General features: G+C 52.0%; 1 protein-coding gene across 7 annotated transcripts in view; it reads right to left on the bottom strand.

The window, feature by feature from the left end:
- Window positions 1-12197, bottom strand: part of CEP131 (centrosomal protein 131) — a 34145-nt gene extending 21948 nt beyond the window's left edge. For all 7 annotated transcript variants that reach the window (XM_030828462.1, XM_030828463.1, XM_030828466.1 and 4 more), the window contains exons 1-2: window positions 11979-12197; window positions 9101-9294 (exon numbers count right to left, since the gene is read on the bottom strand). In XM_030828462.1, coding sequence (XP_030684322.1) covers window positions 9101-9277 — 177 coding nt within the window. In that variant the 5' untranslated portion in view covers window positions 9278-9294; window positions 11979-12197. The remainder of the gene's footprint in view (window positions 1-9100; window positions 9295-11978) is intronic.
- Between the last annotated feature and the right edge of the window lie 5841 nt (window positions 12198-18038).

Here is an 18038-nt window from a genome sequence, read left to right as displayed (position 1 = left end):
GGCTGCTGGAGGGGCCGAGAGAGGCAGAGGGGCAGCAGGCAGAAGCCAGCCATGCGGCAGGGACTGCAAGCCCTCCACCCCTGGGAGGTGGACGCCAAGCCCCTGAGGAAAGTGTCTTTGTTTACCAGAGGCCTTGGGCAAGCCTGAGGGTCTGAATATGTGATTTGTGGCCAGGCATGGCGGCTCACGCCTATAATCCCAACAATTTAGGAGGCCAAGGCGGGTGGATCACTTGATCCCAGTAGTTCAAGCCCAGCCTGGGCAATATGGTGAAACCCCATCTCTACAAAAAATTAAAAAATTAGCCAGGCGTGGTGGCATGCACCTACAGTCCCAGCTACTCAGGAGGCTGAGGTGGGAGGATCACTTGAGCCCAGGAGTTCAAGGCTGTAGTGAGCTATGATGGTGTCACTGCACTCCAACCTGGGCAACACAGTGAGACCCTGTCTCTGAAAAAAAAAAAAAAAAGAAGAAAAAATAGAAAAATCAGCAAAGAACACGGATAATTCATAGAAAAGGAAATATACACGGCTCTTAAAAATATGAAAAGATGTGGCCGGGTGCAGTGGCTCATGCCTGTAATCCCAGCACTTTGAGAGGCTGAGGTGGGCAGATAATCTGAGGTCGGGAGTTCGAGATCAGCCTGGCCACCATGGTGAAACCTCATCTCTACTAAAAAACACATATATAAAAATGAGCCAGGCATGGTGGCATGCACCTGTAATCCCAGCTACTCAGGAGGCTGAGGCAGGAGAATCGCTTGAACTGGGAGGCAGAGGTTGCAGTGAGCCGAGATTGCGCTACTGCACTCCAGCCTGGGCGACAGAGCAAGACTCCATCTCAAAAAAAAAATAAAGAAAAGAAAAAGAAAAGAAAAGATGTTCAGCCTCACTTACAGAAGATGGTAAGTTAGAAATACAATCAGAGGTGAAGGGCGAGGTGCTGTCCGAGTAGCCCTGGGCAGGAGTGGGGCCGGTGCAGAGGGGCTGCCCCGAGGAGCCGTGGGCAGGAGTGGGGCCCGTGCAGAGGGACTGTCCCAGAGCATGGCACAGCATTGGTGGTGTTCTTCCCATGGGGTTTGGGCTATCCACTGTGACACCACCTTACACACCTTACACACACAGGAGCTAAACCAGGGACAGCAGATGATGGGGCTGCATCCTCACTGCAGGAGGGGAGGTTACAATCAGCAAGCGTGGGGGAGCGAGAGGCACCACTAGAGGCAGAGACATCAGTAGGACCCACAACACCGATGGTTACTATGTAGGTTACTATGTACAGACAGTGTGTATATTACACACCAGCTGGCGTACACTACATACTTCCTGCTCTGTCAGCTGAGAAGACCAGAAACAGCCCAGTAGGGACAAGCACACCCAGCTCCCAGACCTTGGCCTCTAAGACCACTCTCTAAGAAAAAGAACCGGGGCTTCTTGCAGAAATGGCTGATTCTAGGACTGCAGGAGGAAACAGACAAGATGAGGCTGGAGCAGTTTATAGGGCCAGAAATAAGGACGTGCTCACAAGACAAAGTGATGGGCAATAACACAGGGACGCAGGAGCCACCTGAAAGTTCCCAGTGGCCAAAGCTACGACAATGAGAGCAACAAAATAAGCAAACTAGTATTGAATTATAACTCGAAGTGTGAAATAAATATCCACGAGTCCATTATAATAAATGATTGAAAAAATTAATCAGTGGGGGCCGGGCGTGGTGGCTCACACCTGTAATCCCAGCACTTTGGGAGGCCAAGGCAGGCGGATCATGAGGTCAGGAGATCGAGACCATCCTGGCTAATACAGTGAAACCCTGTCTCTACTAAAAATACAAAACAAATTAGCCGGGCATAGTGGCGGGCACCTGTAGTCCCAGCTACTCAGGAGGCTGAGGCAGGAGAATGGCGTGAACCTGGGAAGCGGAGCTTGCAGTGAGCCGAGATCGTGCCACTACACTCTAGCCTAAGCCACAGAGCGAGACTCTGTCTCAAAACAAACAAACAAACAAACAAACAAAAATTAATCAGTGGGGCCAGGTGTGGTGGCTCATGCCTGTAATCCCAGCACTTTGGGAGGCCAAGGCAGGCGGATCACTTGAGGTCAGGAGTTCGAGACCAGCCTGGCCAACATGGTGAAACCCCATCTCTACTAAAAATACAAAAATTAGCCAGGTGTGGTGGCGGGCGCCTGTAGTCCCAGCTACTCAGGAGGCAGAGACAGGAAAATCACTTGAACCCGGGAGGCGGAGGTTGCAGTGAGCCGAGATTATGCCACTGCATTCCAGCCTGGGCGACAGAGTGAGACACTGTCTCAAAAAATATATATATATACAAATGAGGGTGAACAGACAAATCTCCTGTGTAGAAGAATTCCAAATAACTTCTATAGATGCTCTTCTCTAAAGTAGGACGAGCAAAACTCCCCACCCCTTCCGTGTGAGCTGAACAAAGCGACTTCCTTCCAGAGAGCACAGGGGATGGGCGACCTCACAGTGGAGAAGACTGACCCTCCACCTTGGCCAGGGAACCAAGGCCAGCAGCATCACCAGTGAGAGGTCACATGGACAGCGTGGACCCCAGACAGGTTGGGGTGAGAAGAGTATTTTACGTCTGTGGCCTTCCTCCTAAAACCCATCCACCACCCAGTCTGATCACGAGAAAAATATCAGGCAAGTGCCAACAGGGGCCACTCTGTAAAATCCCTGACCAGCTCTCCCCAAAACTCGAAGGTCATCAAAAACAAGGAGAGTCTGAGAAACTCACAGCCCAAATAAGCCTGAGACCCACAGCCAAAAAATCATGTGGGATCCTGGGACAGAAAAGGACAACGGGTAAAAAGTGCAAAAATACAAATCAAGTGTGGACTTTAGTCAGTGATTTATCAATAGTGACTTGTTAATTGTACACCTGTCCCATCATAATGTAAGATATTCAAATAGCGGAGACTGGGTGGGGTACAGGGGAACACCCTGCCCTTTCTTTCCAATTTTTCTATAAATTTAAAACTATACTAACATAAAAGGTTTATTTTTAAAAATCGCAGTCGGCCGGGCGCAGTGGCTCACGCTTGTAATCCCAGCACTTTGGGAGGCCGAGGCGGGCGGATCACGAGGTCAGGAGATCGAGACCACGGTGAAACCCCGTCTCTACTAAAAATACAAAAAATTAGCCGGGCGTGGTGGCGGGCGCCTGTAGTCCTAGCTACTCGGAGAGGCTGAGGCAGGAGAATGGCGTGAACCCGGGAGGCGGAGCTTGCAGTGAGCCGAGATTGTGCCACTGCACTCCAGCCTGGGCGACAGAGCGAGACTCCGTCTCAAAAAAAAAAAAAAAAAAAAAAAAAAAAAAAAAAAAATCGCAGTCACGCCGGAGGCTCACTTCTGTAATCCCAGCACTTTGGAAGGCCGAGGCAGGTGGATCGCTTCAGGTCAGGAGTTTGAGACCAGCCTGGCCAACATGGTGAAATCCTGTCTCTACTAAAAATACAAAAATTAGCCGGGCATGGTGGCAAGCACTGTAATCCCAGCTAGGGGGGCTGAGGCAGGAGAATTGCTTGAACCCGGGAGACGGAGATTACAGTGAGCTGAAATCACACCATTGCACTCCAGCCTGGGTGACAAGAGTGAAACTTCATCTCAAAAAAGAAAAAGAGAAAAATAAAAAGTAAAAAGTGAACTAAAAGGTAGTACAGTCAGATACCTTTTGTTACATATGGAACCTGTAAAGACCAAAAAGTGTGCTGCACGTGTGCCAGCCAGAGCACAAGGGAGCAGGCCCCGTGGCACCCTGTGATGCGAGCGTGACTTGGGGCAACGATCTTTGTGGACAGCAACTTGGCAATGCCTATCAAAAAAAATTTTTTTTTTGAGACAGAATCTCGCTTTGTCACCCAGGCTGGAGTACGGTGGCACAATCTCAGCTCACTGCAAGTTCCACCTCCTGGGTTCATGCCATTCTCCTATCTCAGCCTCCCGAGTAGCTGGGACTACAGGCGCCCGCCACCACGCCCAGCTAATTTTTTTTTTTTTTTTTGTATTTTTAGTAGAGATGGGTTTCACTGTGTTAGCCAGGACGGTCTCGATCTCCTGGCCTCGTGATCTGCCTGCCTTGACCTCTCAAAGTGCTGGGATTACAGGCATGAGCCACCACGCCTGGCCAAAAATTTAAAATTTAGTTTTAATTTTAACTTTAATTTTCAAAGATAGAGTCTCACTCTGTTGCCCAGGCTGGAGAGCAGTGGTACGATCATAGCGCACTGCAGCCTCCAACTTTCTGGGCTCAAGCCATCCTCCTGACCCAGCCTCCCATGTAGCTGGGACTACAGGCATGCACCACCACACTTAGCTAATTTTTTAATTTTTTTGTAGAGACAGGGGTCTCACTATGTTGCCCAGGCTGGTCTCAAACTCCTGGCCTCAAGTGATCCTCCCACCTCAGCCACGCAAAGTGCTGGGATTACAGATATTGGCCACCACTCCCAGCCCCCTTTCAAATTTTTTTAATTTATTTTATCTATTTTTTTTGAAATGGAGTCTCACTGTCACCCAGGCTAGAGTGCAGTGGTGTGATCTTGGCTCACTGCAACCTCCAGCTTCCGGATTCAATCAGTTCTCCTGCCTCAGCCTCCTGTGTAGCTGGGATTGCAGGTGCCTGCCACCATGTCTGGCTAATTTTTGTATTTTTAGTAGAGATGAGGTTTCACCATGTTAGCCAGGCTGGTCTCAAACTCCTGACCTCAAGCGATCTGCCCGCCTCGGCCTCCCAAAGTGCTGGGATTACAGGCATGGGCCACCGCACCTGGCCCCCCTTTCAAAATTTTAAACGGACTTATGCTCTGACCCAGTAATTATCCTTTAGGATTTATTCTACAGGCATATTTACATGTATGCAAAATGGCACAGACACAAGGGTATTTGCTGTGCCACTCCTGGTACCATGATAAGGAAAATCAGAAGACCACTGGGTGAAGTTCTGGTGCATCATCTGATGAACTATTGTCAGCTGCTACAAAACCATGTAAAGAAAGCAGAAGCAGAATCAGGTGTGGCGGCCCACGCCCGTAATCCCAGCACTTCGGGAGTCCGCTTGGGAGGATCACTTCAGCCTAGGAGTTGAGGACCAGCAACCTAGTGAGACCCCCGTCCCTACGAAAAAATTAAAAATTAGTAGGCCGGGTGTGGTGGCTCACACCTATAATCCCAGCACTTTGGGAGGCTGAGGCGGGAGGATCACCTGAGGTCAGGAGTTCAAGACCAGCCTGACCAACATGGCGAAACCCCGTCTCTACTAAAAATACAAAATTAGCCGGGCATGGTGGTGCATGCCTGTAATCCCAGCTACTTGGGAGGCTGAGGCAGTAGAATCCCTTGAACCTGGGAGGTGGAGGCTGCAGTGAGCCGAGATCTCACCAACGCCTGGGCAAAAAGAGCGAAAGTCTGTCTCAAAAAAATAAAAATAAAAATAAAATCTAGCTGGGAGGGGTGGTGAGCACCTGTAAGCCATGCTACTCAGGACGCTGAGATAAGAGGATCACTTGTGTCCAGGAGGTGGAGGCTGCAGTAAGCTGTGGTTGCTCCACTGCACTCCAGCCTGGGCGACAGAGCAAGACCCTGTCTTAAAAAGAAAAAAAAAAGAGAATGCAGGAGCCCCATGCAGCTGACGGATATGGCACTTGTTCCAACACATCTCCAGCATCACTGATGTCTGTGTGCCCAGAGCAAGTGTGGGTGCAGGAGAAACAGAACAGCGGCCGCCTAGGAGAGGCCCGTGAGGTCGGGCAGGACAGGCTCACTGCTCAATGGGCCCCCTTTTCCCAAACGGTGGGTGTGAATGGCCTATTCAAAAAACACAGTAGGAATTTTGAAATCATCCCCAGAAATGGCACCAGTCATTGCATCAGGGCCGTGGGATTCTGGGTGCCCTTCATCTTGTCTCGATTTTCCTGGGGTCAGTTTCACAGCCTCCAAGAGGAAGATAAGGGATGTCAGGGGAGGGGTGAAGGGGCTTCCACTCACTGACGGACACCACAATGGAAAGGCACCACTCATGCTCAGATGGTAAATCAAATCATGGACTAAAAACCCTAAACTCCACCTGCAAGAAGGAAGGGGCAACATCGCCCAGGGAGGGGCAGGCGGCCCCCGTGGCCGTGACACATGCGCAGTGATGTCTGTTCGCCAGTGAGCTTGTGCTCTCGGGATTTAAAGACCTCTTTTCTTTATGGGGAAGGGAACCAGAGTGAATAATGATCTAGGGGGCTAGAGGATCAGGTGGGCACACAGCTCGGGCAAGGAAGAGGGACCCTCTACAGTCTGGCACCGACATCTCTTGAGCCAAAAGACCAGCAGGAACTGCAGTTACATCCTGGATGGGGAATCCCGGGACAGCAGGACGTGGACCCAGGAAGATCTTTAGAGACAAGGTGTAGAGTGGAAACCCCAGGCCACTGAGAAGGTCTCCGAGCCAGGGGACAGCACCCCACCCCACCCACAAACACCAGGAGGAAGAGAATCGCGTGCCACCTTGTACAGGTGTGTAGCCATGCCTGGCCAAAACAAATGCTCTCCAGGAATCCCGATGAGACTGAGTGGTAGCAGGGCAGGTGGCCGAGGGGATGGGGACCGGGCACAACAGAAACCCCTGAGGCCACGTCACACACTGGCGGGGGTTCCTCTTCCACCAGCAGTTCCTGAGCTTCCACCATGTGCCCGACAGAAGGCACACAGGCATGCAGGGGTGGGGCCGTCTCGGATCGAGCGAGGGGCTCAAAGAATTGAAGTGAACAGCTGGAACATTCCATGAACGAGGGGACTGTTAACAGTCGCCACTCAACACTGCAGGAGTGGGCAATGGTGCCGGCCGAGGAAAGGAGGGATCAATATGATTAGCGCTCGCTGTGGCTTTGAACCTCTATTCAGCAACAGAACATTTCCCAGCAGAAAGGCTGGCAAGTGTGGTTAGGTGCCCAGGTCGGCCGCGGATAGAGCCTGTCCATGCCGCCGAAAGACCATCTACTAGAAAGCCCGGAAACTTTTACAAGTCTCCACACAACAGAGCTGCGATTTCTTTCCTTCTTTCTTTCTTTTCTTTCCTTCCTTCTTTCTTTTCTTTCCTTCCTTCTTTCTTTTCTTTCCTTCCTTCCTTCCTTCCTTTCTTTTCTTCTTTATTTCTTTCTCTCCTCTCTCTCTCTCAACAGAGCTGCGATTTCTTTCTTTTCTCTCTTTCTTTCTTTCTTTCTCCTCTTCTCCCTCTCCCTCTCCCTTCCTCTCTCTCTCTCTCTCTCTCTTTCTTTTTTTGAGACAGAGTCTTGCTCTTTTACCCAGGCTGGAGTGCAGTGGCATGATCTCAGCTCACTGCAGTCTCCTCCTCCCGGGTTCAAGCAACTCTCCTGTCTCAGCCTACCGAGTAGCTGAGATTAAGGGTGCGCGCCACTACGCCCGGCTAATTTTTGTATTTTCAGTAGAGATAGGGTTTCACTATGTTGGCCAGGCTGGTATTGAACTCCTGACCTCAGCCTCCCAAAGTGCTGGGATCACGGGCGTGAGCCACCTCGCCCAGCCCAGATCTGCGATTTCAAGTGCGTCTTCCCTGCCCCATGTGCCATGAACCTAGGGCTTTAGAAACAGTGGGAGGGGCCAAGGCAGGTGGGTGAGGGGGTCAGTGACGCAGAAGCAGGGCTGTGGACAGGAGAGGCAGAAGGCTCAGAGACGGCTCTAGCCCAAGTTGGTTACCCCTCTGCTAAAACAGTGCAGCATACTTTAATTTTTACAGCTTATGTCTGTAAATGCCTAGAAACACACCAAATCTTTAGACAACCTGCCGGCCACAATGACACATCAGGACATCCTGGGTCCCCGCCCTGCCGGCCCCAGGCTTTGGGAACCTGCTCGGTCCAAGGGTCTGCTACTGGCCCAGCTGCCCTTACCCTGGAACTCGGCTAGGCGTCTGGCGGGCCACACCCTGCCCACCTAGAGGTGCTTCTAGGGTAGACACAGGAATAACCTTTTCAAGGAGAAGGGGGCAGTCCAAGCCTTTTATTCACAGTGGAACCCTGGCCTGGACCTGCCAGGGGTTCCTGTGGGAAGCCTTGACTGCCCTCCAGACCCCACGAGTCTTCTCTCTGCCCTGCTGTGTTGCCCAGCATGGACCTCAGGCAGGGAGCCCCAGACCTGCTGCTGCATCGAAGCCAAGGCCCCCAGGCCCTTGCTGTTCTGGAAGCTCAGGCGAGACTCTGGTCAGGCTCTGCCTCAACCCCCACAGAGCGGCTTGATTCCTCCCTTGCCCCAAAGACTGTGCCTGGCAGACACCAACCCAGGGTGCAGCAGGCCCGGCCTGCCTCTCACAGCCCCCATCTGGGAACCGCTCACCCTCCTCCCCACTCCCAGAGCTGGGCAGGAAAGGCAGCTCTCACCCCGAAGCACCCATGGCTGTCTTGCTGCCCACACACCTACACACCCGTCTAGGTTTCTCCAAGGCCACCAGGAGCTCATCACCCTCCCCACAGGTCAACCCCATTTCTTTTTCTGTTTTTTGAGATGGCATCTCACTCTGTTGCCAGGCTGGAGTGCAATGGCAGGATCTCAGCTCACCACAACCTCTGCCTCTGGGGGTTTCAGCAAATCTCCTGCCTCAGCCTCCTGAGTAGCTAGGATTACAGGCATGCACCACCATGCCCAGCTAATTTTTTTTTTTTTTTTTTTTTTTTGTATCTTTAGTAGAGACGGAGTTTCACCATGTTGGTCAGGCTGGTCTTGAACTGCTGACCTCAGATGATCCGCTCACCTCGGCCTCCCAAAGTGCTGGGATTACAGGCATGAGCCACCGAGCCCAGCCAACCCCATTTCTTGAAGATTCAAACAAATCCAAAGGGCGGTGGCACAGGAGGCCTGGGGCTGTCGCTGAAAGAATCCAGGTTCTGGCTTGACCTTCTAGTGATTCAGTGCCCACGCCTGTAAGACTCAAGTCCTACCTGCCCCCTGGAACAAGGATCCAACATGTCCAGATGTGAGGCACTTGTTCACATGTGGAGCTGGACCCAGGGGTCAGATGCCAACTGAACAACAGCCCTTCAGGAGGCAGGGGCCCGGACTCTAGGCCACAGTACTCACCAGCGCCTTCCTCTTCTGCTCGCTGCCTGTGACCACGGAGACAGAGCGGACGATGGGCTTGGTGGTGGCAGCGCTGCCAGGGCGCCGGGACACAGGCGGAGGGAGACCTGTCAGACTCAGGTCCACACCTACTGGGCTGCGCTCCAGGACGCTGCCGATGGCCCGGGTGCCTTTCATGGTGGACGAGGCAGGCCCTGAGCGGGGAAGCAAGAGCTGCAATGAGATGCCATGGGGGAACTACAGTCCCCTGCACCCACCACCTCCAGCCCAGCCTCAGCTGGCCCAGGACACCTGGATCCACTGGCCACCAAACTTCCCGGGAAGGCCTGTCACAACCTATGCACCCCTCTGGCTGGTGGCAGGCTCCTCGACAGGAACACGAGGGAGCTGTTCTGAGCCCAATGTCAGTGTATGGCAGGGCAGGAGGGCCCTGGATGATGGACAGGTGGGCAGCGAGGGCAAGGCCCGTGGGTGGGAATAAGCCAGCAGCACCCCAGAGGGAGCCTGGGCCACAGGCCATTGTCAATGTGAGCCAGGTTCTGCCATCTACCCCACACTGTGATTCTGAGAAAGTCACTGCCCGATCCCCACTCTCTTCTTCTGTAAGAGGGACATTTGATTTATTTTTTATTTTATTATTTTTTTGAAACGGAGTCTCGTTCTTGTCACCCAGGCTGGAATGCAGTGGCGCGATCTCAGCTCATTGCCACCTCTGCCTCCCGGGTTCAAGCGATTCTCCTGCTTCAGCCTCCTGAGTAGCTGGGATTACAGGTGCCCGCCACCACGCCTGGCTAATTTTTGTATTTTTAGTAGAAGTAGAAACGGGATTTTGCCATGTTGGCCAGGCTGGTCTCGAACTCCTGACCTCAAGTGATTCGCCTGCCTCGGCCTCCCAAAGTGCTGGGATTACAGGCATGAGCCACCATGCCCAGCCCTTAAGTAAAAATACACATTTTAAAAAGGGGTTGCATGTTGGCCGGGCATAGTGGCTCACTCCTGTAATTCCAGCACTTTGGGAGGCCAAGGCGGGTGGATTGCCTGAGCTCAGGAGTTCAAGGCCAGCCTAAGCAAGACGGTGAAACCCCACCTCTACTAAAAAATTTAAAAATCAGCCGGGCGTGGTGGCGGGCGCCTGTAATCCCAACTACTCGGGAGGCTGAAGCAGGGGAATTACTTGAACCCGGTAGGCGGAGTTTGCAGTGAGCCAAGATCGTGCCACTGCACTCCAGCCTGGGCAACACAGCGAGACTCCATCTCAAAAAAAAAAAACGTGGGAGTGGTTTTGTGAGGTCCAGACAAGATGCTGGTCTCAAGGCCTCAAGGCTGCACTGGGCGAGCACTCACTGGGTAATGTTATTCCAGCAGGGGACGGGGGTCCTGACGATCCAGGGGATAAGCTTGGGGATGCTGGCTTCCTTACTTTGGAACTTCTCAAAGCAAACCCTGCCGGCTCCCAGCCCGTCCCCATATGGTGCCTCAGCTGATCTTCCTGAATGGGTCTCAGCTCGTGCACGTGCCCCTGCCAAAAACCCTGCAACAGCTTCCTAGGCACAGAGAATAAAGTTCACACTTCCAACTCCTGCAAGATCTGGCCCTGTACTCTCTGTGACCTCGCCAGCTCCCCTGCTGTGCCCCTTTATTGTGGCTTTAGCCAACACAGCCTCCCTGATGCTCCTCAAACTCAGCCAGCTTGGCCCCGGCCAGTCCCCTGCCTCTAGGTCTCAGGACACTCCCTCCCTGCACTCAGAGGCCTTTCCTGAGCACCCATCACTCTTCACTCCCCATCCAGCTCTGACTCCCTTCCTGTGACTGTACACAGTTGGTTTATGAATTGTGTGGCTCCTCTGCAACCCCAGCACCTGCAGGGAAAGGCACTCAGCTGAACCAGTAGATGAATGGGAGAAGCTGGCGCCAGGGACCAACGTTGAGAATTACCTCCCTGCCACGGTGGCCTCCAGTGGGCCAGCAGGCACCCAACCTATCGCCCAAGGTCACCCTGGGCTTCCTTCAGCCCAGCACCCCACAGCAGGTCCCCCAAGGTCCCTTCCACGGAGAGATGGATACCCCTACTCCCTAGAGGCTGACCCTGCCACTGACCATGTCCGAGTCCTCAGTTATGCACTTCCGGTTGTGCGGCTGAAACTTAACACCCTCCTCCTGCAGGGCACTGTCCACCCCTGGCTGGACCCATGCAAGCCGTTGGAGCCCAGGACTCTGCTCTCCCAGCCACACATGCAAGCGGCTCTGGGATGGCGAACGCGGCCTCTCCATGGAAACCTCCAGGCCAGAAGGGAGGCCTGGGAGGCCACTACATCTTGGATAAAACAGTGTCCCTCCCAGGACCTGAAGGGGCGGGGACTGATGACCAGCGCCAGGACCTGGTTCCCAGGGTGGGCTGACCCTGACCCTGACCCTGACCCTGACCCTGACCCTGGACAGAGAGGCCAGAGTCCACGCGCAGAGCAGAGCCCTCCACTTGTCTTTGGGGCAGCTCCCATCTCCCCATTTTCCCTAGGGCTTAAGGCAGCCGGGCCAGAGATGCCGGGACTGGACTCCATGTTGTCCTGGGGACCAGAGAGGAGTGGAGGGAGGTGGAGGGGGTGGAGGGGATGGAGGTGGGGACCCACACCCTCAGGCACGAGCCTGTCCTCACCTGCGCGGGCCCCGGACCTCCCTCACCTGTGCGCACCCTAGTTCCCCCTCACTTCCCCCGGACCCCTCCTTCAATTGCGCAGGCACCGGATCCCCCCCTCACCTGTGCGTGCCCCGGATCCCCATCACTTCATCACTGGACCAGGACCTCCCACCTGCGCGGGCTCCGGACCCCTCCAACCTCCGCGCGCCCTGCAACCCCCTCCCTTGCCCGGGCCCCCCTCACCTGCGCGGGCCGGGGGCGCAGCCGCGAAGCCTGCCTGGCGCGCGGGGCCTGCAGATTCGGCCGGCGGGGAGGGGATGCGGAACCAGTCGCGCCCAAACCTCGGGTCGGCGACCTGGCGCCCCGCCACCCCCAACACTACCCCGAGGCCCGGTGACAATGAAGCGACCGGACGGCCGGGGTGAGCGGCGGCGGCAGCTAACAACCAGCCTGGCACCACCTCCCCAGCCCGTCACGCCGGCCCGCCTTTCCTGCGCGCGCCGACTCCGGATTGGCCCTTCACGCTCCCGCTAAGGCCGTTCCGGGAGTTCATTGGGCCGCTCGGCTGTCCTTCGGGAAGTTCAAGCGTGGGAGGAGCGGCGGATGGCTGAGGGACGCGACTGCAGAGAGCCGCCGATTGGACGCGGCTGGAAAGGGGTGAGTCATATAGTGGGCGGGGAGCCGAGGGCGGTGGGAGGAGCTGGCCGGGCGGGGGCGGGGCCCCAACGGTTGTGGGGGGGCGCGAGGTGGGGGTGTGATGGGCGAGTGGGGCGAGGCAGATGTGGGCGGGGCGAGGCAGATGTAGGCGGGGCAAGGCAGGTGTGGGCGGGGCACGCAGGGCCTTGGGAGGAGACACTAGGGAGGGCGCGAGGAGCACCGGGCCTCGTCTCGGCTCCCCGACAACCCCAGGCCCCCGCACTCCGGCGGCCCCAGGCTGCCCCGCTGTCCTAGGCCGCTCTGTGCCTACCCGCGTGCGCGCCTCCCCTCGTTACTCAGTACGACTGCGAGGGCGTGTGGGCGCCTTGCTAACCTCCCTGACCTTCCCTTCGCTCTGCTTTATTGTTGTTTTTTTCCCTTCTCCAAAGTTTTAACGCTGCGCCCGTGCGTAGCCGCTCTGTGACTCCCCCTCTCTCCGGGAGCCCTGGGGATCCCGCCCAGGTCCTCTCCAGGGAAGCCATCCTTCCCCTAAAAGTCACAGCACACTGGTCTCCCCTGCCCCCGCTTTTTAAAAAGTCCAGTGCTCTGTGAAATAAAAAGTTTGGTTTATATACAGTAAAATCCACATTTTTTGGTGTGCAGTGGAGTTGTGTAACTTACAGAACATTCTCCCTCCGGATCCCGCACCTGCTGACTGCTGGTGGCAGCTGCTCAGTGCTCTCTGTTCTCCATCCCTAGAGGTGGCCTTGTCCAGAATGTCATACAAAAGGGATGTGGCGCAGCGCGTAGCCTGTGGGTCTGGCTTCTACCACTTCGCATTTTGAGATTCATGCTGGTTACTGTTTATTGCTGAGTGGTATCCTGTAACCGGTGTGAACCACATTTGCTTATTTTATTCATCAAATGAAGGACGCAGAGATTGTTCCTGGTGCTTGACAATTATGAATGACGCTGCCATAAACATTCACTCACCGGCTTCTGTGTAGACACAACTTTTCATTTCTCTTGTGTAAATACCCAGGAGTGGGGTTGCTGGATCATAGGATTGTTTGTAAGAAACTGCCGGCCGGGCGCGGTGGGTCACGCCTGTAATTTTAGAACTTTGGGACGCCAAGGTGGGCGGATCACCTGAGGTCGGCAGTTCGAGACCAGCCTGGCCAACATGGCAAAACTCCGTCTCTAGTAAAAATACAAAAAAATTACCCATGCCTGGTGGCGTCCGCCTGTAATCCCAGCTACTCAGGAGGCTGAGTCAGGAGAATCGCTTGAACCCGGGAGGCGGAGAGTGCAGTGAGCGGAGATCACCACTGCACTCCAGCCTGAGCGACAGAGCAAGACTACTATCAAAAAAAAAAAAAAAAAAGGGAAAAAAAAAGGAAACTGCCAAGCTATTTTCTTTTTCTTTTTTTCTTTTTTTTTTTCAAGATGGAGTCTCGCTCTGTTGCCCAAGCTGGAGTGCAATGGCATGATCTTGGCTCACTGCAACCTCCACTTCCTGGGCTCAAGCGATTCTCCTGCCTCAGCCTCCCAAGTAGCTGGGATTACAGGCACACGCCACCATGCCAGGCTCATTTTTGTATTTTTAGTAGAGACAGGGTTTCGTCATATTGGCCAGGCTGGTCTTGAACTGCTGACTTCAGGTGATCCACCCACCTTGGCCTCCCAAAGTGCTGGGATTACAGGCATGGGCCACCACACCGGCCTACTAAGCTATTGTCCAAAGAAGTTGTACAGCTCTACACTCCCACCAGCACCACAGGTGTTGCAGTTGCTCCCCATCCTCCTCAGCTCTTGGTACTGTCAAGGTTTAGTTTTGTTTACTTATTTAGTTATTTTTTATCTTATTTTTTTTTTTTTTTCTGAGACAGAGTCTCGCATTTTCGCCCAGGCTGGAGCACAGTGGCACAATCTTGGCTCACTGCAAGCTCCGCCTCCCAGCTTCATGCCATTCTCCTGCCTCAGCCTCCCAAGTAGCTGGGATTACAGGCGCCCGCCACCACACCCAGCTATTTTTAGTAGAGACGGGGTTTCACTATGTGAGCCAGGATGGTCTCAATCTCCTGACCTCATGATCCACGCGCCTCGGCCTCCCAGAGTGCTGGGATTACAGACATAAGCCACTGCGCCTGGCCTAGTTTTATTTTTTTAAGTCATATTAATAGTGTGTAATGGGATCCCATATATTATAAATTGCATTTCCCTGAAGACTGACGATGTTGAGAATCTATCTGTTCATGTGCTTCTGTGTTGGGTATTCATAGATCTTCTTTAGTGAAGTATCTGTTCAAATCATTTGCCGTCTTTGAAATTTGGGGTGGTTTATTTTTAGTTTTCAGTGTTCTTTAAATGGTCTTTATATGTCTTTCATGAGATGTGTGATTTGCAAATATATTCCCCCAGTCTGTGGCTTCTCTTTCCATTTTCTTAACTGTGTCATTCAAAGAGAAGTTTGTTTTATTTTGTTTTGTTTTTGAGATGGAGTCACCCTCTGTTGTCCAGGCTGGAGTGCAGTGGCACGATCTTGGCTCACTGCAACCTCTGCCTCCTGGGTTCAATCAACTCTCCTGCCTCAGCCTCTGAAGTAGCGCGGACTACAGGCTTGCACCACCACACTCGACTAATTTTTGTATTTTTAATAGAGACAGGTTTTTGCTATGTTGGCCAGGCTGGTCTTGAACTCTTTTTTTTTTTTTTTGAGATGGAGTCTCGCTCTGTCCCCCAGGCTGGAGTGTAATGGCGCGATCTCGGCTCACTGCAAGCTCTGCCTCCCGGGTTCACGCCATTCTCCTGCCTCAGCCTCCCGAGTAGCTGGAACTACCGGTACCCACTACCACGCCCGGCTAATTTTTTGTATTTTTAGTAGAGACGGGGTTTCACCGGGTTAGCCAAGATGGTCTCGATCTCCTGACCTCGTGATCCACCCACCTCGGCCTCCCAAAGTGCTGGGCTTACAGGCGTGAGCCACCGCACTCAGCCCAAAGAGAAGTATTTAACTTTAATAAAGTCCAATTTTTTCTTTTATTATTTGTGCTTTTTTATATCTTATATATGATGACATTGCCTAATCCAGAGACAAAACATTTTCTCCTCTGCTTTCCTCTAGAAGTTTAATAGTTTTCGCTTTCACATTTAGTTCTATGATTCAGTTTAAATTTTCAGTGTAAGGTGTGAGGTATGGGCCAAGGTTCTTTTTTTTTTTTTTTTTTGCATATGGAGGCCCAGTTGTTCCAGTACCATCTGTTGAAAGGCTGCCCTTTTTTCATTGAGCCTCTATATGCAAAAAATTTTTAAAAATAACCTTTACATGTTTGTAACAGGGCAATTGCCCATATGGTCTATTCTGAACTCTATACTAGTCCATTGATCTATATTTCTACCTTTTCACCAATACCACACTTTTTTTTTTTTTTTTTTTTTTGAGATGGAGTCTCGCTCTTTCGCCCAGGTTGGAGTGCAGTGGCGCGATCTCGGCTCACTGCAAGCTCCGCCTCCAGGGTTCACGCCATTCTCCTGCCTCAGCCTCCCGAGTAGTTGGGATTACAGGCGCCTGTCACCATGCCCGGCTAATTTTTTGTATTTTTAATAGAGACGGGGTTTCACCACGTTAGCCAGGATGGTCTCGATCTCCTGACCTCATGATCTGCCCGCCTCGGCCTCCCAAAGTGCTGGGATTACAGGCGTGAGCCACCGCACCCGGCCTACCACACTTTCTTGATTAGTGCTTTTTTGTTGTTGTTGTTGTTGTTGCAGAGATGGGGGTCTCACATGTTGCCCAGGCTGGTCTCAAATTCCTAGGCTCAAGCAATTCTCCCACCTTCACCTCCCAAAGTGCTGGGATTACAGGCATGAGCCACTGCAGCTGGCCTAGAGTCAATCCTGAAATCAGGTTTTGAGTCCTTTGTTCTTCTTTTTCCAAATTACCTTGGCTATTCAAATTCTTTTGACTTTTCCTATAAATTTTAGTTTCAGCTTGTCACTATCTTAAAAAAAATCCAGGCCGGGCGCGGTGGCTCACGCTTGTAATCCCAGCACTTTGGGAGGCCGAGGCGGGCGGATCATGAGGTCAGGAGATCGAGACCACGGTGAAACCCCGTCTCTACTAAAAATACAAAAAATTAGCCGGGCGTGGTGGCGGGTGCCTGTAGTCCCAGCTACTCGGAGAGGCTGAGGCAGGAGAAGGGCGTGAACCCAGGAGGCGGAGCTTGCAGTGAGCTGAGATTGCGCCACTGCACTCCAGCCTGGGCGACAGAGCGAGACTCCGTCTCAAAAAAAAAAAAAAAATCCAGCTGTGATTTTGATGGGGATTACATTAAATCTGTAGACCTGTAATCTGGGAAGAATTGACACCATAATTTATGAACATGGTATATCTCTCCACTTATTTAGATCTTCATTGATTTCTTTCATCAGTATTTTGAAGTTTTCAGCATACACATCCTACATATATCTTTCTAATTTATACCTAATCATTTCATTTTGGGAGTGCCATTACAGATGGTAGTTTTTTATGCTTTAATTTCCAATTGTTTATTGCTATTACGAAAGCGTAACTGATGTTAGTATATTTATCCTGGAGCCTGTGTCTTTGCTAAACTCACTTCTTAGTCTTAGGAAGTTTTTGGAACATTTCACGGGATTTTCTACAATCCTGTTTTCTGTGAATAGTATGTTTTATTTCTTCCTTTCTAATGTGTCTGGCTTTCTAGTTTTTTCTTGCTTTATCAGACTGCCCAGCGCTTCAGTATAATGCTGAACAGAAATGGTTAGCGTGCACACCATGGCCTTCTTTCCAATTGTAGGGGAAAAGCATTCAGTCCTTCAGCATTAAGTATGATGTCAGCTGAGGGGTTTTTGCCGAAACCCCTTGCCACCCAAAAGATCTCTTACATTTCTAGTTTGTCAAATTTGGGAGGGTTTTTGGGTCATGAGTGAATGTTGAATTTATTTTGTTTCTTGTTTTTTCTGCATAAAATGATCGTGTGATTTTTCTTTACTGTTAATATGATGGATTGAATTACACTGATTTTCATAGGTTGAAACAGCCTTGCATTCCTGGGATATATTCCACTTATAGTGATGTATTACACTTTTTATATATTATTGGATTCATTTTGTTGTTTTCTTGGGAATTTTGCATCAATATTCCGGAAGGAGATTGATCTCTAGTTTTCTAGATCAAGTGTACACGGAACATCCACCAAGATAAACTATATTCTTGGCCATAAAAGAAACTTTAACGAAAGTTTGAAATCCTTAACAAAAGTGTGAGGCCAGGCACAGCAGCTCATGCATGTCATCCTAATACTCCGGGAGACTGAGATGGGAGAATTGCATGAGGCCAGGAGTTGGAGACCAGCGTGGGCAACATAGCAAGAGCCCCGTCTCTACCAAAAAATAAAAAATAAAAAGGCCATGTGTGGTGACTGAGGCGTGAGGATTGCTTAGGACTGCTTGAACTCAGGAGGTTGAGACTGTAGTGAGCTGTGATTGCACCACTGCACTAGGTGACAGAGCTAGAGTGCAGTGGCACAATCATGGCTCACTGCAGCCTTGACCTCTGCAGTTCAAGCAATCCTCCCGCCTCAGCCACCTGGGTAGCTGGGACCATGCCTGGCTAATTTAAATTTTTTTTTTTTTTTTGTAGAA

This window comes from Nomascus leucogenys, chromosome 14 (assembly GCF_006542625.1).
Source record: "Nomascus leucogenys isolate Asia chromosome 14, Asia_NLE_v1, whole genome shotgun sequence".
In the NCBI taxonomy this organism is placed as follows: Eukaryota; Metazoa; Chordata; class Mammalia; order Primates; family Hylobatidae; genus Nomascus; species Nomascus leucogenys.
Note: the sequence above shows the minus strand (reverse complement) of the source record. Positions and strands in the feature narration are given on the sequence as shown.